This window comes from Ochotona curzoniae, unplaced genomic scaffold, assembly GCF_017591425.1.
Source record: "Ochotona curzoniae isolate NIBS_2020 unplaced genomic scaffold, NIBS_Ocur_1.0 contig_3819, whole genome shotgun sequence".
NCBI classification, from domain to species: domain Eukaryota; kingdom Metazoa; phylum Chordata; class Mammalia; order Lagomorpha; family Ochotonidae; genus Ochotona; species Ochotona curzoniae.
In genome coordinates, this window is record NW_024466004.1 from 28,671,822 (window position 1) to 28,696,740 (window position 24,919).

The 24,919-nt window shown below is 36.8% G+C and overlaps 1 protein-coding gene across 5 annotated transcripts in view; it reads left to right on the top strand.

Annotated features, from left to right (window-relative positions):
• The window catches only part of KCNQ5 (potassium voltage-gated channel subfamily Q member 5), a 520,388-nt gene that overhangs the window by 398,890 nt on the left and 96,579 nt on the right, over positions 1–24,919 (top strand). For all 5 annotated transcript variants that reach the window (XM_040983626.1, XM_040983627.1, XM_040983628.1 and 2 more), the window contains exons 4-5: positions 15,068–15,243; positions 15,531–15,656. In XM_040983626.1, coding sequence (XP_040839560.1) covers positions 15,068–15,243; positions 15,531–15,656 — 302 coding nt within the window. The remainder of the gene's footprint in view (positions 1–15,067; positions 15,244–15,530; positions 15,657–24,919) is intronic.

Here is a 24,919-nt window from a genome sequence, read left to right on the forward strand (position 1 = left end):
GATTTGTTCCTTTAAAGTCCTGTCTTTTCATACCTTGAAGAAGTCCATTTTCACACCCCAGTGTTCATCTGTTAGGATTAGCCAAGTGCCTAAATTGTATCCATTTCCTATTTCTTAAAATAGGAAACTGTTTATTGAAAAAGATTAAGAGAGCCAGGTGAACCAGGCAATTCTCTATTTCCTCAGATAATGCTTAGAATGTATTCCTATCCATTGATGTTCTTTGCTTAGTGACATTTGAGCTCAAGCAGCATCTCCATTGCAAAGTCCAAGAAGCACAGTCTGGTCAAAGAGCTTCCTGAAGGTATCCCTCTCAAAATGTTGGGTAGTAGATGATAGCTAATCAGAACCTGCATTTCACCTGCAAATAAGTATGAAGTTTCCAAAGGAGAAATATCCGGACACTACTAAATATCACTGGCTACCAAGATTTCAAGAGTTACTAACATTGAACTGCTTAGAGTAAATACAAAAAGGGAGAATTCAAAGTGATATGCTTTTACTCTGCAAATGTAAACCTGTAATGACATCATTTGCTTGTTGGTGTATAAACATTCAGGTTGTGATCTTGAGGGAGATATTTAAATGCTAGATTTCATCGTAGCATGTTAGGGGATTTCCAGCAGGGGTTTCAACTTAGATCAGTCATTACTGGGAATTCAAGTCTTTTTTTAGATCTGTAGTCAAATACCGGTATGGGGCTCTCTTTAGGAATTGAAACTGACCACAGCTTTGTCAGTTGCTATGTATTCAAATAGGTGCTTGAAAAAGGAAAGTAGGTGCTTGATCTGAAGGCATCAAGGTGTAAAACTGCTGCTTCTGAAAGCTTGTCATGTACTTTCTGTCTACAAGAATATAATATAAAGCCACTGGGTCATTGGCCAAGAACATGTTCTGAATGATCTAAAGATAATTCATGTGAGGTTTTGCCCATTTGAACTACTGAAGACTAAAGGAATTACACCTAGATAATTTACTCAAGCTACTAACTATAGTGTATCTCAAATAAGATGTGATTGCCTCCTACACATTCCAAATGACTGTCACGGGACAAATGCTAATTTCCTGTTTTATAAATACAGAAACACAGCATTCTTACATTCTTCAGTTTGTAACCTACGTATGAAATTAAATCTTTATGATCACACTTTGAAACACTTTATTTCAGTAGGTCACTGACAGTGAAAAGAATTAGTCCTGTAAATAAACAAAATATAGTACCCTGTGTATCCCTTTTTGTCCGCCCAATTCTAGCATCACCCTTTTTATTCCAGAAGTCTAATAAGCATCATACAATTGACAGGTCTAAAACCCAACTATTAATTTTGCCCTTCAAATAGCTGGTCTTCCTTTCTTCACTCTAAAAGCATCCCGTCATTCCCAATAAACAGCACTTTTGTGAACTCTTTTACTCACCCTAAAACACTTAATTGAAACTTAGACTGTTTTTCATCCCACATTCCACAGTCATCCTTCAGCAAGTCCTGATCTCTCTACTTTCATAACCTGTCCAAAATCCAACACGTTTGAGTTCCTCCACCTCACTTCTCAGGAAGCAATTACCTCTTGTTCAGACCACAGCAGTGGCTTCTTCACTCGTCTTCCACCTTCCATCCTAGCATCTAGCCCCATTCTGATCTACTTAACAAAGACAACCCAAATGATCTTATAAGATACAAATCTGATCCGTACCCTACCAAATACACTTCCGTGACTCCCATTATATTTAAAGAACAGCAAAGCCACGGGGAGCAGGATGAACACTCTCTTCCATCTCTTCACTCCACCCAAGTTATCTTGATTGACTTAAAACAAATTGGCCAAATATTCCCCTCAAGGTTTTTACATGTTTTGCCTGGAACATTTTCCATTTCGATATAATCATGGACAGTCCTTCACCCCATTAGGTCCAATGTCATATGTCATTTTTTAAGAGAAGCTATCAGCCCCCCTAGCCCACCACCATCCCAGTTCAAGTGGAATCACTTGTGCCTCTGTAACATCACTCCATCCTGGTTTGTATTTCTGCTGAGCTTCTATCCACACTTGATGTTATTCCCTGTAATTTTTTGTTTTAATATCAGTCTATTCCAACTGCACATCAACAATGTAATGGCAGCTTTTTTTTTTCTGTTTTATTCCCATCTCTAACTCAAGTACATGAATCACAGCAGGCATACAACAACAACAACAAAACTGCTTAATGAATGCATTAACTGCCTCAGCACTTAATTTGAAAAACAATTTTTACCAAAAAACACTGATGCTTCATCATTCAACCAGCAACCAAGATGAAGAATGTACCATTTAAAATTCTTTTGAAACCAAACATTTTTGAAAATATACTTGACACTTTTCATGGAAACCAGCTCTGATAATGTGTGTTAATTGCAGAACTAATGGTTAAATCAGAACTAGTTTAATGTTCTTTATACTTACATACTTTATATTTCTGTTTGTTTTGGAAGTTAGAATTCTGTTCTACCTATGAAAATATAACAAAACCACAAAAGTTCAATTTCTCCTGTCTTAATGTCCCATTGACAATACATCTAGCACATGACATACATGCGTGAGATTCCAAAAATATACACATAAACCTTGTTTAAAATCAACCACTTTTAAGTAGTTACATTCACTATTCTTAATAATACTATATTTCTTAGAGTTTTACATTTAAAGCTTTATTGACAGCCTGTATCATTGTATACTGGTTTTTTTTTTATTAGACAAATTTTGCCAAAAGTGAAGCATAGGAAAAATTGTAAGTGTTCTGGAATCAGACAAATGTGAACTTGATTCTCAGCTCCATTTATTAGCTCTATGGCCTTGGATAAGATTCTTCAACTTTCTTGGTATCCATTTACTGCTCTATACAGGTTTGCTTGTGTGTCTGTTCACAATATATATATATGGTTTTTTAGACTGAGAAATTAGAATGATGCCAGGCATACTAGAATGTAGGTATCATAGCTATTTTCTCATGTAATCCTCTCTGTGGTTCTATGAGAAAAAAAAAATAGTTCTATCCTCTATTTGCAGGTAAAAATCCATAATCTAAAAGATTGATAGACTTGAGGTCACTTAACTAGGAAATGACAGAATTAGGAATTGTGGAGTTGTTTCACATGGAGTCCACATTCACCATCTCCATGCTTTCTTGGAGGGCCCTTTTGGGGAAGTAATGAAATAATCTGTGTACTGAGCACCCTCTGTGGCCTCATATATCAGAGCCTCAGTAAATGTTGCCCACTTCCCTACTCTTTTCCCAACATTGACTAAATAAAAAATTATCTGTCCAGTGAGTTAACAGCCCTGGGTCAAAGTATCTCCTTTTAAATAAATAATAGCTCTTCCTTTTCACACTATATGCTTACCATCGATGATTTAGACAGAAGCTTTATAACAAGAAATAAGCTAAATTTTACAAATAATACCATCAACTAAAGGAATCGCTGTTTATGTGTCAGTATATGTAGTTGCAGCATTTATTTTTACATATAATACACAATGCTCTTAGGTGAAAAATGGAGTGATCCTATATATTCTGCTGTAGAATCCTTAAGTAATGACACATTGGATGTATTTTATCTTATTAATATTTTCCTAAAACATGTCTTATGACTTTATAATATCTAAGGTAGTAATAATAATATTAGTACTACTTAAAAGATATTATGTACAAGTCTATTGCTGAGGTTTTTCAGGTATTATTTAATTCTCAAAATAGCCTGTAGCACAGGAATTGTATTATCAGCATTTTAATTATTAAAAAATTGAGGCACAGAGAGGTTCAGTAACTATACCCTGGTAACTCAGCAGAGGCAGACCCAGCACCAGAACTCATGCAGTCACACACCACATCCATGCTCCAGGAAGGAGATGCTATGCTGTTTTTGACTACTCCATTTTTATTGTAAGTCTAGGTTGCTTCTAAATTTTTTTCCTATTTTGATTTTTTTATTATATCCAATTATTATTGATAGTATAATAAGCATGCTGATGCAAACATTTTGGCAGTATTTGTCTGTAATTTTTCAGCAGCATAAATGTTTATAATTCAAGTGAGTTAATAAATTCTAATAATGCTCATATTTTTGGCAACTATTGACAAGTTACTTACTTTTACCCTCCAGAAAATGACCACTTTACCCTTACAGAAAATTTTCATGAAAGTACTTTTTTTCCTCTTACTAGCCATTGCTTTAAATTTTGACAGTATGATAGAGTAAAATGATATTTTATTGCTACTTAGTTTTCAAAACCAGCAACAATGAAGTATTTTCTTCCATATATTATTGGTAGTTTTTATTCTTTTCCAAAGGCAAATTTGGGTTTATGCCTTCTCCCCAGTGTTTTCTGCTATGTTTTATTTTTAGTTTATTTTTATATGTTAATTTTTTGTCAGTCATCATGTATGTTGTAACATGCCTTGTATGTGTCAGTGTGTGTGGTTTGGTTTGGGGACTTAGTTTTTGGATTGTTTAAATTTAGTTAGTTAGTCAGTTAGTTAGCTAGTTAGTTGAAAAGCAGAGTTACAGAGAGGAAAGAGAAAATTTTCATCCACTGGTTCACTCCCCAAATGGCTCCAATGGCCACAGCTGAGCCAGGTGAAACCAGGAGCCTGGAAACTTCTTCCAGGTCTCCCACATGGATGCAGAGACCCAAGAACTTGGGCCACCTTCCACTGTTCTCCTGGCAAATTAACAGGATGCTGGAATCAAAGTGGAACAATAAAGACTCAAACCAGAGCCCATACAGGATTATATCATCACAGGCAGCAGCTGTACTAGCTACACCACAATCGGGCCCCAGTTGGTCTTAACATAAGGAATTTTAAACCTTTGCATATTTGTGCCTCAGTTTCTCAGCTAAATCAAGGAGCACTAGTATATGATTTCTAATGCCTCTGAACTTACTAAATTGTATTTCTTTGCTTATTTCTATGAGCAAATAACTCATCAAAATGATAATCTGCCAAGAAAGTTTTGAACATCTACAATTATTATAGGCACTCAAGCTAGGCACTGAGATTACAAAGCAAGCACTCTTTATGTCATCAGTTTTGTATGGCCTGCTGTAAAAAAGGCAAGTAAGCAGATTGCTACCAGAATAAAGAGTGAAAAATGTAATGCCAGGAGTATCTCAGAGATCCAGGCTCTGGCTATGTGAAAGTGGGCTTCCTTGAAGAGTTGGTGGCTGAGCTGAGATCCAGAATCAAGTAGAAGTTAGCCAGACCAGGAGAGGGAAGGGCTTCCCAGGCACAGCTACAGCAGTGTTTCATGGAGAGCTTAGAATTGTGAATCCCAGGGAGAATCTGAACCTTTCACTAAGTACCAGAAGTATTTTTCTAATCACAAATGTACTTTACATTTTAATATGGCAGTAGCAAAAAATACAGTACAAATGAAGGAAAGACAAGGTAGTGAAGACCAGGTCAGAAGCAGTAGGAATGGCTAGAAGAAAGAACATAGGCCTGTGTTAGGGAGGAAACAGTACATAGGAGAATAGCAGATGTTGCAGAGTGGGAGGTGGAATCGGCTCAGTGGATATGGCTTGAACAAAGCAATATGGAAGGAAATATCAATCTATAAATTTAACATGAAATCTGTACCAGAAATTTTATTTAAGTTAACAAATTAATTCTTAGGTACACTAGGAAACTAAATATGCTCAAACAATAGGTTTTTTCAAATATTACACTGAAAGTTCTCACTCAGATATCTAGTGTCACTTTGATTCAGAGATAGTCGATAAAGCAGCATAGAATCTAGAAAAAGGCTTCTCAACAACTGTATGGAAGCATCTGAATGACCTATTTAATTAGATGTTATTGGGGAGTAGTCTATCCAATAGGGTGAAATATCAGTTTACTACTCCACCACAGCAACAAACAACTCTGTAGAAAGTAAAGATTGTGTAAGTTACAATAATGATCCTTATTATAATCCACAAATTCCAAAATGCCAGCAATTTAACAAAAATGAAGTTTATTCCTTACTTGTGCATCAGTCCAATGCAGGTGCTGTCTGTTGCTGGTGTTCTGCTCCACATGGTCATTGTGGAACCCGAGCTGACAAACTTACTGCTGTCTTCAGCATACTGCTCCTTGAGGCATGCTTAGTGCTAACATGCATCTGACAGATAAGAGAAAACGATGAGGTGTGTATGTTTCCTACCAGCCTGAACATGGCATATATTTCCACTTACCTTCCATTAGCTAGAACTAATCAAATCACCTCACTCAGAGGCAGGGAGACCCAGGATAGGCAGACACCACCCAAAGACTCCTACCCCGGGAGAGAAGCATCTAACCATGATGGACAACCAACTACCTTTGGACAAACACTACTGTGATTGGAAATGCTCTGAAAAGCATATAAATAAACCAGAATAAAATACAGGGAGGCATTCTTATAATGCTGTTATGGGCAGTTCATCCTAGACAACTTAATTCTGTGATTTCTAAGTAACATGGAATCCATGAGTGTATACAAAGAAGATGCATAGCAAATTACACTGCTATGCAATGCTGACATCCTATATGAGCGCCAGTTAAGACCTAGCTGCTCCACCTGCAATCCTGCTCCCTGTTTATGGCCCCGGGAAACATCAGAAGATGGCTCACATCAGTGGACCCCTACTACCAATATAGAAGACCCAGAAGAAACTCAAGGCTCCTGGCTTTGACCTGGCCCATCCCAAACTTTATAAGCATTTGAAGAGTGAACTAGTAGATAGGAGATCTTCATATAATCTCTCTCTCTCTCTCTCTCTCTCTCTCCCTCCCTCTCACCTTTTCTTCCCCTGCTCTCCCCCTCTGTGTTTGTGTAACTATGCCTTTCAAATAAATAAAACTAAATCTTTAAAAAACATTGTAGGGCCTGACATGGTAGCCTAGCAGCTGAAGTCCTTACCTTGCATGCACCAGGATCCTATATGGACACAGGTTTCCATCCTTGGGGCCCCATTTCCCATCCAGCTCCCTGCTTGTGGGCTGGGAAAGCAGTTGAGGATGGCCCCAAACCTTGGCACCCTGCACCCACATGAAAGAGCTGTTGCTCCAGGATCCTGGCTTCGGATCCACGCAGCTCCAGCTATTGTGGCCACTTGGGGAGTGAATCAGCAAACGGAAGATCTTCCTCTTTGTTTCTCCTCCTCTATATATATCTGATTTTTCCAATAAAAATTTAAAATAAATCTTTAAAAAAAGACAGTGAAAACAAATAAGATGATTTTTATTCATTGTAATAACAAAGATGAAACACTGTAATACCCCAAGTAATACATAAAAATGCTTAGAACCGCATTTTTCTTATATGAAACAGTAAATTTTAGCTGTCACAATTCTACTTTTGGTAACAGTTTTAATAAGTGAGGAAATGTCTTTATAATATTTTAATGATAATTGATCCCATTATTTGAGGGACATTTTGATATCTATCACAAATCATTACAAAATTGAAAGCCTAACATCTCTAAATAGTTCCTAGGAGTCAAGATGTACCATCGTTGTTGTTTACTTCTAGAGAATGCACCTGTCCATACAGCTACTGGTTTACAAGCATTTCTCCAACTTTCAAAATTGGGCAATACATCTAAACAGACATATTTCGATGACAGACATAAAAATAGCCAACAGGCACATGGAAAAATGTTCACCATCAATAATCATCATTGAAATATAAATTGAAACCACAATAGAGTACAACCTCACTCCATTTGGATTGTCCATTGTCAATAACAAGTAATAAGATAACCAGTAGCAAGTGTGCCCAGGATGTAAAGACAAACAAGCCCTTACACACTACTGTTGGGAATGAAAATTAGCACAGCTATGTAGAAGCTATTATGGTTACTCTTCAGAAGTTAAAAATAGAATTCTGATATGTCTAGCAATCCCACTACTTGATATATAACCAAAAGAAATCAAATCTGTCTGTCAAAAAAGACATTTGCAATTCCATGTTTCAGTGTGATTTACAGCAGAAAAAATATATACACAGCCTAAGCATCCATCAACTGATGCATGGTTAAAGAAAATGCGGTACATATTAACAATAGAATATAACCTAGTCATAGAAAGAAATCTTGTCATCTGTAACAACATTGATGAACTTTAGAGATCATTATGTTGAGAAGTTGAACACAGAACCACAAGTATCTCATGATCTCACTCACATGTAAAACCCAAAGTTGTTCCTTAGAAGTTAAAAGTATAATGGGAGAAGAACATAGAAGAGGAAGGTTTGGGGAAATGGTGGTTAATGGTTACCAAGCTATTTAGCAAAGAGAAAGGGGTTATGGTATTCTGTTTCACAATAGAGTAATTATTGATAATAATGTGCTATATATTCTTTGTGTTATAGATAATATATAACATATATAATATATTTATATATTCTTTTAAAAAGTAAAGATATAATAAAGTGATTTCAACATTTTACTTTTAAGAAATCATAAATGTTTGAGGAAATACTCGATGTTTACCCAAACTCAAACATTGCACTTTTTAAATGTACTGAGACACCACATGGTGTCCCATAAATATGTGCAATTTTTATGTCAGAATAACAATTTTAAAGTAGAAAAAATGAAGGCCCAGCATGGTAACTTAGTGGCTAAAGTCCTAACCTTGCCTGCTCCGGGATCCCACATGAGTGCCAGTTCAAGTCCCGGCAGCCATGCTTCCCATCCAGCTCCCTGCCTGTGGCCTGGGAAAGCAGTCAAGGACAGTCCAAGTCCTTGGGACTCTGCACCCACATGGAGACCCGGAAACAAGCTCATGGCTCCTGGCTTTGGATTGCTCAGCAATGGCAGTTGCAGCCACTTGGAGAGTGACTCAGCTGATGGAAGATATTTCTCTTTTTCTCCTCCTCTCTGTATATCAGACTTTCCAATAAAAATAAATATTTAAATATATATATACAAGTATTCAACTATGCTTTCTTGAATCCATATGATTTAGTTATCTTCATTATGGTTTTAAATTGAGCCAAGTGATATCTTCTATTAGATGCATTATGTGGCTGTGACTGTAGCAATGAAACAGAGCCATACAGGTTCAGATGTACACATATAAATCTACCTTGTGGTAAAGGTTTTCATACTTCATTGATTAAACTCTTTCTGATAGGACCTAGGGTGATCGGTTAATAATGATTTTGTTGACTAAATAATACTCAAGCAAAGTTCCACTGGTGTCTAAAAAGGTTTTTCTCAGTCTTTGTATGTCTTCAATATCATTACAAGATTTGTTCTGTTCAGTTATGCAGTCTTCTCAAATCTCAAAAATTCATCTACAAATCATTCTAATTGAATCAGTAAATTTATGAGCCTATTTCCTAAACTCTTAAAAGTCTATATTTCACATTTCTCCTTGGCTGTGTATAATCAATAATGCACATACTTATTCATTACTTCTCAACTTACATTTGTTTCCTTTGGGAGAGGTATATTTTAAAAGCTGAGATTTCATGCAATTTGATTCTCCTCCTTCTTTATTAGCAGTTCTATTTCTTTCTGCAGTCTCATTTTCTTTGATGTAACCATAAAAATACCATCTGTTCTTAGTATCATTTCATTTTCTACATTATCTTCATTGTAACTTTGCCTGTTCCCTGAATGCTTTATGAAGTAGCAATTTATTCTTGATTTGTCATCCACCTGCTTTCCCAAACTTTTCTCTCCCTGTTGCCATTTCTATCCCACGCTGCATTTTCCTTATTTAAAGAGTAGTTTACTCTAACTCTTGAAGCCAAACTTTGAAGTGAAGGAATAGCCAATTCAGTGGTTTATCGATGTTGAGCACTAGTTATTTAATGAATACATGTCCAATTTCTTCATCTATAAGAAGGAGGTGATTAGAATGTTATCTATGTTCAGCATTCTTTAAGGAATCAAATAAGATCATGTACATTAATGTTCCTCCTTCTTAGCACTGTGGGCATTTGGAGATGAGCTATTCTTCTTTGTTCTGAGTGTAGTCCTGGCAACTGTAAGAAGTTTACAGCAACCCTTGCCTGTATTAATCAACGCCCTCCCCTCTTAGAACAACCAAATATGTTCCAGACATTGCCAAGTTGACTCCTAGGAGGGAAGAAAAATTGTCTCCATTAATAACCAGTGCTATGTATAGAACATTTAACACTGTGATAATGTAAAAGAAAATGGGCAAATGGATAAAATGAAAGTGAATTTTCAATACAAGTGTCTAATATAATGCTAAACATTAGTAGATAAACAAATGATTCTGAAGCCAATGAACTTTGGAGACTGTATTAAAATGTAGATGTCTCAACCAAATACAAGGTACTTATATGTCAAAAAATATTTTAAGTGAGTGTGACAGCTTAAGCTACCTCCCAATTCAATACATAGGTTTATATTCTAAATCTCAACAAGTCAATTTTTTATAAACTTTAGTGGGTATTAGCTACAACTGGTATATTGCACTAAAATTGCTGTGTACTGAGTCAGTCCTTTAGTTAACAAAACTAGTTCAGATTGCTATTCCAATTGTTAAATCATCAGTATGGCAAAATAACAAAGTTTTTGGTTTTCATTCATCAAAGTTTATTTTTTAAGATTTATTTATTTTACTGGAAAGGCAGATGTTCTATCCACTGGTTCACTCCCCAAGTAAAGCAATGGCCAAAGCTGATCTGATCCGAAACCGGAAGTCAGGAACTTCTTTCAGGTCTCTCATGTGGGTGCAGGGTCCCAAGGCAAATTCTGCTATCCTCTACTACTTTCCCAGGCCACAAGCAAGGAGTTGGCCAGGAAGAAGAACCGCTGGGAGATGAACCCCGTCCATATTGGATGACAGGCATGTAAGGTGATGGTTTAGCCATGAGGCTATCACACTGGGCCCAATCAAAATTAATTTTCTAAATTCATGTTCCTGTATTATCATAGGCACTTGAGTTACATTGTTGAGCATGAACATAACCATAGTATAACCCTATGCAAACATTAATAAAATAATAAATATATACATTAAAAATAGAAGTAAATAATGCTCATAACTTCTAAGAAATATCCTTGGTTACCTTAGAAATATCCTTGGTTGTACTGATAGCAAAATTCCAGATGATGACTGTGACCAAACCAGAAACATTTTTGCGGTAGCATTCACTTTTTGTCATTTGGTTGCTCATCTGTGATTTCGTTTTACTGAACTCTGACTTTCTCTTCTGATCTGAATTACAAGGAGGATATTAAATCAAATCTGTGGTTACTTTTGCATATTTTGTGGCTTCAGACATTCAGATTATGGTTCACCATGTGAATAATTTTTTAAATTATCTCCATTCTTTTTACGTTCTCCAGGTTTTCTCCAATGAATTAACTTTATAATGTACTTTTATAATGTGATATAACAGGGATTTTTTTTTTCAAATAATTGTACAACATATAATTTTTGCATCTCACTTTCTTCCCTTGTTAAATGGGGCCTTTAAAATGCTTTCATAAGGCTCAAGTGAGGTAATGTTTGCAAAAATAAATAAATATTTAAAAATAGATATAAAGAAAATAATACAAATAGTAGTTAAGTGTTAATTGCTATTTTTTTGCACCTTTCTTGGACATTTACTTGTTTACTGTTTCAAATATTTTAATGTAATAAATGAGATACTTCGTCTCTTTCTTTGTACACTTTGGAGGAGGCAAGATTACAAATAAATAAAAGCAACTATAGATCTAGCAGGACCATATCATTACCATCTCTTTGTCTGTAAGAAGGCAATGTCAAACAATTTTTGTAACTTTATGTTATTTATGTCATAAATTAACAGTGTCTTGACCTAGAAAACAGAAACTTAAATTTTAAAAATTCAGAATTTAAGATCATGCAACTAACTGAACCAGGTTTCTTGGTTAAGAAACTGATGCTGATATATCACCCAAATGATAAAGTTAAACATTCATATTCTAAGTAAGCACACATTCACTTATCTGTTTCACTGAAGAAGCATTAAGCATTCACGCCATGTTTATTTCCTAACATGTTCAGTATGCTATAGGAATTCATAGAGTTGATCCATTTTTCAGAGAGACAACTTCTCAAAATACTCTTCCTGTCATTTAAATGAATGACCTAAGTCATCCTTGTTTCTCTGAGAAGCTGTTATTTTACTAAGAAGAAGGGAACACAAATTCCATATACAAACTACACGGTTATCATCACTAGTAACCACCACTTGTTTTCCAACAAAAATGGCAATTTTTTCCCCTGATTCCTGTTCAAAGAGCTGTCATGGATCAAAGAAGTTGCTTTGCAAAAGGAGTTGAGAAGCAAGAAGGAAGGGGGAGACCACAGTATGTCCTCATTATTGTGTGCCCATATTCTCCTACTTGCAAGAACCAAAAGGCAACATAGGAAATGTCACTACCTTTTATTAAAATTGCTGTAAGATGGGCCCAGCACAGTAGCCTAGTGGCTAAAGTCCTCGCCTTGTATGCACTGGTATCCCATGTGGGTTCTGGTTCTAATCCCGGCAGACCTGCTTCCCATCCAGCTCCCTGCTTGTGGCCTGAAAAAGCAGTTGAGGATAGTCTAAACTGGATTATAACTTTAAAGAGGCATATGTCAACAATTGACGTGCAGAACAGTTTTAGGGTGTGCAGAGAAATCTTCAATACCTTAGTGAGGAATAACTAATCTTTGTGTCCCACCCAGTAAGGTATGTGTGAGTCCATGCTGACCATTTTCTGTCTGGTTCTAAATTTTCCTTGTTGTTCTCTGCCTATCTATTCTAATGTGTGGAGGGGTGGGGGGAGGGATTGGGGGCGGCTCTGGAGCGACCCTGATGGTCATTGCACGATAGGGTGGGGATCCAAAGTTGGAAATAAGTAAGGACAAAAAAAAGCTCCCCTCCCTAGTTCCGAAGGAAGTTTATTGTTCTTCTGTTTCTGCGGACTGCTCAGGGCTCCTGGCTGTCGTTCCGATGACCTTGGATCCTGCGAGGAAGAATTTGGGCTTCTTTCATCCCATGTGGTAGATCCAAATGGGGGTTGATGACCTCAGAGTTCTTGGCCTCCGAAGGCACTCCAGTTCTCCGTGGTCTCTGGCAGTTGGGATGTAGTCCTTGGTGCCCGTTCTGATAGTCCTTGGTGAGGATCCAGGAGTCTTCAGGGTTGGGATAGAAGCCTCCTCCTATCCCGCTGCTCCACTCTGGGGTCCACCCCTGCTCTGTGCATATGACCTCCTGTTATGAGGTTGTTAGGATCGCTCTTGATTCCCCCTATATGTCTTTGTAGTTTACTATTGTCTAATGTTGATTTGAATCTGTTGTCTATGAGTTACCTGTTATGTTCCTGATAGGTTATACTTCCCGTCTTCCTCACACTTTCTAAGGAGATGGAAGATTTCTCTGCTCTCCCACCCCATTTCCAAGTAGCACAGGATTTTGAAAGCATATTGGGTTTTACAATTTTTTGATCTTAAAATCTGCCAAGTTCAGCACAATTATGCTTCAACACTATAAACTGCTAAATACTAAAATGAAAATAGACATGAGACAGCTGAATAGTACCCTATAGCCATTTTAAGGTATATAACAGCCGGTTCTGTGTATAAACTAAAACTGAAATGTCAATGAAGTAGTCACATGATGTGGTTAAGAACTTGCATTTTTAAAAACATATTGGTTACTCAATACCATGTCAATTAATTCCATAATGTTGTAAATTGATGTTGATGTTATATTGGGGCTTTAAATTGATCGGGATGATATTCTGCCAGCTCTGCTTTCAGACCAGAGATGGTCTCCCAAGAAACTGTTGAATTTACCTGGACAATAAGATGCTGGACTCTATGCTTGGTATACTCTTGCAATGAAAGAATCTTGACTGAATTTGAAATGTAATACAGCAACAAGGTGGAGGAATCTGCCATGGGAGGAGGGTATGGGGAGCGGTTGGGGGAATCCCAGAGCCTATGAAACTGTGTCACGTGATGCAATGTGATTAATTGTATCATATTTATAAAACAACAGCAACAAAAGAAAAAGCAGTTGAGGACAGCCCAAAGCCTTGGGACCCTACACCCGTGAGGGAGACCTGAAAAACATTCTGGTCTCCTGGTTTCGGATCAGCTCAGCTCTAGCTGATGCACCTGTTTGGGGAAAGTATCAGCAGATGGAAGATCTTCCTTCTGTCTCTCCTCTTCTCTGTATATCTGACTTTCCAATACAGAAATACATTTTTTAAAAATTGCTGCAAGAAGCCAATCATCTGACTTCACTTCTTTTGCTTCAAAACCATCTTTCCATCACTCGGGTGTTACTCTCAGGGAATGGAGTCTGGTCTTATCTTTCCTCTGCTCTCATTAGCTGCTCTTTGTTTGTTTTTCTTACAAAAAAAAGCAGATTTTCTTAGCCAGTGTCAACATGTCAAATATTAAATATCTGATCCCTCACAATAAGCTGTCTGTAATAATATGCTTCATTGTAACAAATTAATGCTATTTAATCTATACACCAAATTCATAAGTATTGGACAGATAGGTAGAAAGACTACTCTGTACCAATAGCGTGCAATATTCAAATTAATTATTAGCTTTATTAAGTATTATGAAAAAATTGTAGACTCCATATTGGGGACATTTGGCGTAAAGGAGATAACAGACTTTTATGGCTGGATAGTCTTTCTTGCATCTCTGACATCTCCCGGGAAGCCACGGTGTTAGAGGTGAAGAAAATGGTTCCTCTTCACTGACAGACAGGCCAATGAAGTAAAATGTTGTTGTGGAAAGCTGTCCCACAGTCCCAAGGTTCCCTGCAACACTGAACTTTCAGAAGCCTATTGTCCGGTTTGTTGAAGACTGAATACTCTGTGATTCAGAATGGCAGAGTACAAAGCACAGAGTGGTGAAGAAATGGGTCCGGGTTTCTGCCTTTTCATTCTCTGGTCATCACAAAGCCTAGGGAATACTAATCAAGACTGGGGCTCAATATCTGTTGCGTCCCCAAATATGTCAACATGAACCTGTTGGAAATACTATTTTGAGAAGCAAAAATTTCTAGCCATGCTATTTATGGCTGTTTCAATTTGTTTCTTTCAGATACCATTGTTCTTATTGCTTCAATAGCAGTTGTTTCTGCAAAAACTCAGGGAAATATTTTTGCCACGTCCGCACTGAGAAGTCTCCGTTTCCTGCAGATCCTCCGTATGGTGCGCATGGACCGAAGGGGAGGCACTTGGAAATTATTAGGCTCAGTGGTTTATGCTCACAGCAAGGTAAAAATTGATTTTTTGAGTTTTAGAACAAAATTTTGAAACTTGGTCATTGTTTGCTGCAATATTTGGTTAACCTGTCAGAAGTCAACTTTAATCATTACAAAAGTTGGATGTACCACCTTGGGGTAATGGTGTTTAATATTATTTTTTAAATTACCATAAAGATCCAAGAACTATTAAAGTGAATGAAATCATGCATAAACTTGTTTTTCATTTTTCTAAGTTTTCAAAATTTTTTTCAAAGATTTTTTCATTTCTAAATATATTTCATTTTTTTTTATGTCTAGGAGCTAATCACAGCTTGGTACATAGGATTTTTGGTTCTTATTTTTTCATCTTTCCTTGTCTATCTGGTGGAAAAGGATGCCAACAAAGAATTTTCTACATATGCAGATGCTCTCTGGTGGGGAACAGTAAGTATAAAAATATATTTTTATTTCTTGAGTGTTGTGAAATGTTTCCTTTGAATATAATGAGTGGTTCCTGCAGGTGGTCTCAGTAAAAACATTAATTTGCAAAATGAAGTTATGTGAAAATACATGCATTCAGGAATATTGAAATGAAGGAAAAGAAGCAAAACTGTCTTTGTCCATAGTGTGGGAGAAAAGGCAGCTGAATCTCCTTCAGATGTAATTTATTTGTATGTCTGGACACCATAATCATTTTGCATTGCTGCTAGTTATCTATACCTTACACAGTTGTGAAACAGATCTAAGATGATAAAAAGTGAAAAGCCCTGTAAAATCATAATCAAATCACCTTGGAGGGCTACTGTAAACAACACAGAGTTTTCCTGGAAAGCAGAAATTACCCCTCCTTTGCCAAAAAATTAGTCATTGGAATTTGTGCCCTACTGTGTCAAAGAATATTGGAACACTTAGTGCTATATATATGTATATATGTATAATACTTTATATATATATATATACATACATATATGTAATACTTCCTTTATCTTATTCCCTTTTGGCATTTCAAAAGATATTAGGTAAATTTTTCAACTTTTATCATTTATAGAAAAAAATTCCTATTTGATCCAGCAAAATAAAATTGTCTTATAAATCGTCATTAATGTTCCCAAAACAAAAATGTCATTTTCTTAAACTGAGGCAACGACATTGATCCTGATTCCTAAATTTGTGGAACACAGATATAAGAACCAGTTGTGTTATTCTCACCAGTGAAACCTAGAACTCTTGCCCATGACAATGGAAATCTGCGGGGCGATATTAAGCAAACTATGGTATATTTGTTAGTTACCTCAGCAGCAATAAAATGGCTAAAAATCTGTAACACACTCACCTAAAGATTGGGATTATTTTACTATTTGCGAAAACATCTTTGCAACTGTGACATTGGTAATAAAGCATTCTGTCTGTTTGATTATTTGGCTTCTGACATCTTTTCTGTAATCATAAGCAATAATGGACATTCTGAAAAGAGGAGATTAAAACTCTGAAATAGAGCAGTCATCTGATCTCACATTTTTATACACAGAAAGCAAATGGGAACCTATTACCCATGGTGAGATAAACTGTGTAAGCTAAGGAAACAGGAGGCTTTTCTCACCAACAAGGGAAAGGCAATGGTTTCAACTTAAATGCACTTTTTGCTTTTCTTGGATAAATGAAGTATATTTAAATTACTGAGGTGTTCATGGGTACCTTTTCCCACTGAGATGCAGGTGGTGAGTTCAGTGCTTTATGCTTTTTTCCTTGTTTCGGTTTTCCTTATTACTAATTAGGAATTGCTATTTTTTGTTTTTAGCAGTGTGTGAGCATCTTTTAATATGCCTCCTATTAGATCACTGGATTGGTTCTCTTTGTTCTCAGAATAGCCCATATAACAGGTATTCACAGGTCATGTTTGAAGAAAAAGCAGTATATTTTCACTTATTTGCGTCTCAGTAGTGTTAGAATGTTTGACCTGTACTAACCAGATGCCTAAATGGCCTAATTAATGTTTCTCTTAAAAAAAAAAATCTAGTCATCATTAAGAGCAAAAGTATTCTAAGAATCGGGCCCCTAGAAATGAAAGAATGCCTTGTTTAGTCCACAGTGGGTTTGCTTATATGAATTGACCTATTATTGAAACTGACTGAACTCTTAAAAGACACACACACACACACACACACACACACACCCCTAATGAATGGCTTATAATAGCCATTCATTATAAAAGAACACATAGTAAATCTCTAGTGTTAAACAGAATAAATTCAGTCTATTATTCCTTCCATTATTCACTCACCAAGTCCTTAGTGAAATAAAAGACTGAATATTTTTAGTAAAAGTTGCTCATGTTGCATGTAGTAAACATCTTAATAATCATGGAAGTGTCCTGATTAAGTGGGGAACTAATACCACATCCTAAACAGCAGTATTTCTAAGGTTGTGAGGTTTTGAACAAAGAAAAAAATTCCCTTTATTGAAAAAAATCAACATTAAGTATCACAGTGCAATTCATATTTTACAGATACAGTGTCCTCATGAACGTCAGTTAATAAATGCTAAATTCATTTTATGAACGCAGTGAAGGATGTTCCAAGGACCAACTTTTGGAGGGAAGCTATGATGTCATCAATACTGTTCAAGCCTAATGACATTGAAAGAACTTTGATCCCTAAAAATAGCTCCATAAGGAGTGATTAACAATATCTAGTGTATTGAGCAAGACAGGTGAACTATGTACCGGGTACAAAGACCATGAAAAGTATCCAAAGCTGGTGGCTAATGGTGTAGTGAGCTGCTGTGGGTATTAGTGGGACCACCTTTACAACAAAGGCAATTGTGTGTTATGTTGTATTCAAGCAGAGGGGGGACTTGAGATTTGACACTCGGATAAAGAGATGCCCTGCACTCTGAAGTGGTAATGAGCAGGACATTGATGGCAGAAAGTAGAGGCAGAAGCTGAGATAACTCTTTAGAGATGCCAAGCGGAGGCACTGGCAGCTCCCGGAAAAGAAGATGTTCTGATTCCTAGATAGAGATCTGCCTAATGTTATTTCCTACCTTATTTTCCTCCTTAATGGCTTTAAATTTATTCTGAAATAATTTAAGAATGGATTTGTCTGGAGTTATTTCCTCTTATTATTGTTCTGTTATTCCTTTTCACATTTTGGGTATGCTTTATATTCTTTCTGAAATACTTCAGATCAAATTTTCCTGAAATATCTTTTCTGATAATGATTTATTGTTGAAGGTCAAGTTTTCCTCCATCTATTTACTGATGTTTCTGTAAAATGCTTACAAGACAGTACAAATCTACACCCTTGAGTAAGCATTAGAACACAAAATCCACCTAAGACCATGTGCTTGAAATGATTACGTAAGGCATAGAGAAGAATATTACATCAGCTGGAATTCTTCCAAGAATTCATGCTGAAATTTTTAAGTCTTCCTGATAGCAAGTCATATAGAAACAACGTAATACCACATATTACAGATCACAAACACTTGTCATAAATGTCACCCCCTTGGAAAACTGAAACATAAGAAATTATGTAAATTTAGAAACAAACTTCCCTGTCCTGGGAAATTTCATTTACTCTTCAGGGAAACAACACTCCTTATACAGGATTCATCAATGCAAGACATTTTATGCAACATCTTAGATAAGATATTGTTTCTTAAATCAGTGCAGTTCCATCCAATAAAAGTTTATAATTATTTTACCATGAGTCTTTTGCTTCACACTATCAAAATTTAAGCATAAGGGAATCAATACATCACTCACTAAATATTTAAGAACACTATCAGCCTGCACACAAAAATTGAGACACACTTCAAAGGAGTATGCATATCTCAAGTGTGTATCAAAGGAACCCCAGATATTATGAGCATCTGTAATGTCTGTGTGAAGTACATTGATCCTAAGTCTCTTTGGGGATTTTTTTAAGAAGAAATTTGTTCCTTAATAATGTGATCTCATATGTAGCCCTGCATACGGTTTCTCAAACATTATTTTGTAAATGTTAATTATATAATATTTTGAAAAGAAAATAAGAATTGGAATCAGGTGACCCAGTTTCCAGGCCCAATATTATTTAGTGAAGGCATTATATTAAATAATCACTTAACTTCTCTATAAAATAGAATTAATATTGATTAAACACAAAGTTTTTTTGTTTAAGATTTATTTTATTTTTATTGGAAAGGCAGATATACAGAGAGGAGAGACAGAGAGGAAGATCTTCCGTCCAATGATTCACTCCCCAAGTGAGCACAATGGCTGATGCTATGCCGGTCTGAAGCCAGGAGCCTCTTCCGGGTCTCCCGCGTGGGTGCAGGGACCCAAAGCCTTGGGCCGTCCTCGACTGCTTTCCCGGGCCACAGGCAGGGAGCTGGATGGGAAGCAGGGCTGCCGGGATAAAACCGGCACCCATATGGGATCCCGGGGGTGCAAGGCGAGGACCTTAACCACTGCGCCACTGCGCCAGGCCCAACACAAAGTTTTTTTGTATATGAAATGAGGTTAGGACATATAGGGATGTGCTTTACCAAATGCTAGGCAAATTTCAGTCATGATTGCTGTCACACAATTGACCATGAGCTTGAAAGAACAGTTTGGAATGCTAATGCGCTCAGCAACCTATCACACACAGCAAACCAAGAGTTTATAGATATCCCCAGCAAGAGAACCAGGCATGTGAACTTTAAAAATCTTTCGGTTTTCTAGTTCAGGGTAACTGAATTTGAAAACCTACTGCACAAGTTATATGACCACTCGAAATCTGAAATTAGATTCTTAGGAAGTGGCCTAGAGAGTAAAGTAGAAACAAGAAGGGAATGAAAGAGAGGGAGATGGCAAAAGAGAGGAGGAAATTATGGAGAAGTGAGATGAAGAGAGAGTTGACAAATTGTGACATGAATCATTCTTTTTTTAAAAGGGGAAATTTCATAGAGATGTGGAAATCTGCCAATAGACATTCTTAATAAATTCAAATGAAAACACTCATGACAAACCGTTATTCACAACTGTATATTCAAAATCAATCCAATAAATACATGCTTACTTGTTGCTTGAAGGCAAAGAATGGCTTATATCGCTTGGCTTAGATTAATTCTGCTATTGCAAATAAAAAAAAAAAGCTGTAGCTTTACCCAATATCTAAATTAGAGTTTGCCCATAGCATTCATCATATTATTTTCAAAAATCAAGAAGACATAGATTAAGATTTTCATTTGTTTCAGTGTATTTCATGAAGAACTCTTTATTATTAGCATAGTAAGGTTCCCCCACCCTACCTCAGACTTTGCTTTCACAGTTGCACATTTATGCCAACATTTGCAATCCCAAGATTCTCAGGAAATATTTTTCCTCAACTGCATGATGGCAATGAGTATATGAAATATGAAGACAAAATTTTATTTGAGTCAGCTCCATCTGCCAAATCACCTTTAAGTAAATGGTCCACTGAAGAGATTAAAACAACTCTCAGATTCCTCAGGCTGGCTTAGGTGGGGAAACAGGACAAGTGGGAAGTGAGGATTTGTGTTGGCATGGTATCTGGAGATGCATCTGCCCACTTCTACTTCGCATCATTGAGTGTGGAAATAAATGGCCTCTTCTGTCTTCCTGAGCACTATTTTTTCTACAACTGCACTGAAACAGCTTTTGCACATGCATATTAACATTGAAATACTGACTTATTTTTACATGCTTTTATTTGTAATTATAATGGCATGATTTGTTTTCATGAATTATTGTATAGACTGTTGGCATCTGGTACAGAAAGATAGCTGATCTGAAAACTTAATGGAATGCCTTAGAAAAGATCACCAAATGCAAAATACCCAAAAACTGCTGCCTTAAAATCAGGGATTGCAATAAAAGACCATCCAAATATATACACCAGTTATTAGACCTAAAAGGAAAGATATACCCTAAAATAATAACAGTACATGAATTCAACACCCAGCTTTCATCAATGAAAAGATCATTAAGAGAAAATATCAATAAAGATACATCAGTTGAAACAAACTGCTGAGGAAATTGACCTAACAGATATTTACAGATCATTTCACCCAGCTACAGAATACACGTTCTTGTCATCAACACACAGAACATTTTCTAGGATAGACCATATATTATACCACAGATCAAGTCTCAGCATATATAAAAACATTGAAATCATACCATGGATCTTCTCAGTTCATAAAGGATTAAACTAGAAATCAACAAGAACAATGAATGGTCAGTGGGACACTGAAGAAATTAAAAAGGAAATCAGAAGCTTTCTTGAAATAAATGAACGTGAAAACAATGTCAAAACCTGTGGAATATACAACAGCATCATTAGAAGGAAATTTGTAGCATCGATTGCTTATATTGAAAAAGAGAGATGTTTCAAATTAAAGATCTAATGATGCATATTGATGACTTAGAACTAAAAGAACAAACCAAACACAGAATCAGAACAAGGCTAAAAATAAGAATCAGAGCAGAAGTAAAGGAAACAAAGTAAAAAGAAAGATCAACAAAACAGGAGTTAGTTTTTTGAGAAGATAAATAAAATAAACAAACCTAACAAAGAAAAACTTGACTAAACAAAAATTAGGAAGACCTCAAAAAAAATGGATAAATGTCCAGGTATATATAACCAACCAAGATTAAAACAAGAAGATATAGACAGTCTAAATTGACCTATCACAAGCAGTGAAATCAAAGGGTATAGGACCGGGTGGTTTTACTACTAAAAGCATTCAAAGACAAATTAACTCCAGTATTAATACTGAACAGAACATAATTCTGCCAAGTCCTTTTTATGAGGTCAGCATCATTTTTATACCAAGTGGAACACAGACACAATATGAAAAGAAAGCTACAGACCTATATTCTTAATGAATATAAATGCAAAGATTCTCAATAAAATAATAAAAAATAAAATCTAAACCACAGTTTTTAAAAATCAGAGATTACGGGCCCGGCGTGGTGGCGCAAGTGGTTAAGGTCCTTGCCTTGCACGCCCGGGATTCCATATGGGCACAGGTTCTAATCCCGGCAGCCCCTCTTCCCATCCAGCTCCCTGCCTGTGGCCCGGGAAAGCAGTCGAGGACGGCCCAAAGCTTTGGGACCCTGCACCCACGTGGGAGACCCGGAAGAGGCTCCTGGATTCAGGCTGGCATAGCATCGGCCGTTGTGCTCACTTGGGGAGTGAATCATTGGACGGAAGATCTTCCTCTCTGTCTCTCCTCTCTGTATATCCGCCTTTCCAATAAAAAAAAATAATAAAAATAAATCTTTTAAAAAAATCGGAGATTACTGCGATCTGGAACAAGACAAGGGTGCCCGCTATCACCACTGCTATTCAACATAGTCCTAGAGTTACTTGCAGAGGCCATAAGACAAGAAAAAGAAATCAAAGGCATACGTATAGGAAACGAAGAAGTCAAGCTTTCACTATATGCAGATGACATAATCCTATACATAGAAAAACCAGGAGACTCAATACAGAAACTGCTAGAACTTATACGAGAGTTTGGCAGAGTGGCAGGGTACAAAATTAACGAACGAAAATCAACAGCCATAGTGTACGCAAATAACACCAAGATGGAAGAAGATCTAACCAACAGAATACCATTCAAAATAGCAGAGAGAAGTATGAAGTATTTGGGAATAAATTTAACCAAAAGCGTAGGAGACCTATTCGAAGAAAACTACAAACTATTTAAAAAGGAAATTGAACAAAACCTCAAAAGATGGAATAACATCCCGTGCTCCTGGATAGGCAAAATCAATATCATTAAAATGTCTATACTACCACAAGCAATATACATTTTCAATGCAATTCCAATCAAATTGCCCAAAACATTCTTCACGGAACTGGATACAATGATTCAAAAGTTCATCTGGAAACACAAAAAACCACGAATAGCTAGAACCATCCTGAAAAATAAGAAGTTAGCAGGGGGAATCACAATCCCGGACCTCTGGACATACTATAGAGCAGTGGTTATCAAAACAGCCTGGTACTGGCACAAAGACAGAAAGGAAGATCAATGGAATAGAATAGAAGCACCAAAAGGGAACCCACACAAATACAGCCAATTAATCTTTGACAAAAAGACCAATGACAGCTCAAGCAAGTGGGAAGGCCTCTTTAGTAAATGTTGTTGGGACAACTGGCTGATAGCCTGTAGAAACAAAAAGATAGACCCACATCTATCACCATACACCAAGATCCAATCTACATGGATAAAAGACCTAAACCTACATCCAGAAACCTTCAAACTCTTGCAAGAAAATGTAGGAAATACCCTGCAAGACCTAGGAGTAGGTTCCGACTTTCTAAGAAGGACACCAAAAGCAATAGCAGTTGAGAACAGAATAAACAAATGGGACCTCATCAAACTAAGAAGCTTCTGTACAGCAAGGGAAACAATCAACAAAGTAAAAAAGCAACCCACAGAGTGGCAGAAGATCTTTGCACACGATATAGGCGATAGGGGGCTAATTTCCAGGATATACAAAGAACTTCAAAACAACCAAAAAACCAAAACGAACAAGCCACTCAAGAAATGGGCACAGGAAATGGGCAAACATTTCACAAAGGAAGTCCAAATGGCAAACAAACATATGAAAAAATGTTCCAGCTCCCTAGCAATAAGGGAAATCCAAATTAAAACATCGATGAGGTACCACCTAACACCAGCAAGATTGGCCCACATAAACAAGAACACCAACGACGCTTGCTGGCGAGGATGCGGGGAAAAGGGAACCCTACTCCACTGCTGGTGGAGCTGCAAATTGGTACAGCCTCTATGGAAATCAGTCTGGAGAACACTCAAACAACTCAAAATCTGCATACCATATGACCCAGCAATAGCACTCCTAGGAATATATCCAAAACACCTGTTTTAAAACAAACCAACATGCATCCCTATGTTCATTGCAGCACAATCAGTAATTGCAAAAACATGGAAGCAACCGAAATGCCCATCAGCAGAAGATTGGATAAGAAAGCTTTGGTTCATCTACTCCATGGAATACTACTCAGCTATTAAAAAAAACAAAATGCAGTTCTTTGTGGCTAAATGGGCACAACTGGAAACTATAATGCTAAGGGAAATGAGTGAATCCCAAAAGATTAGATACCACATGTTTGCCTTGATTTAACCTGTAATTTTTGCTTGGTGGTCTGTTATTTTTTGAACCTGTCATTGATACTGTCTCAACCCAGATGTTTCGAAAAATGGAACTTGCATTATTTTTAACATATTGTTTACCCAATACTATGTCAATTAATTCCATAATGTTGTATATTGATACTGAGGCCTTGTTGGGGCTTTTAACTGACCGGATCTTTACTCTGTTAGACCTATCTTCAGACCAGAGAAGGTCTCCCCAAGAGGCCACTGAACTTATCTGGACAATAAGACGCTGAACTTTATGCTAGGCATGTGTTTGCAAGCAATGAATCTCAACTGAACTTGAACTATGGTTATGCAACAAGGTGGAGGAATCCACCATAGGGGGAGGGGTATGGGAGGGGTGGGGGGAATCCCCAGCGCCTATAAAACTGTACTACATAATACAATGTAAGCAACAATAAAAAAAAAAAAAATCGGAGATTACAATCAAGTAGGATTTATTCCAGAAATGCAACTGTGGTTCAACATTTGCAAATCTGGCCCAGCACAATAGCGTAGTGGTTGAAGTCCTCGCCTTGAACACA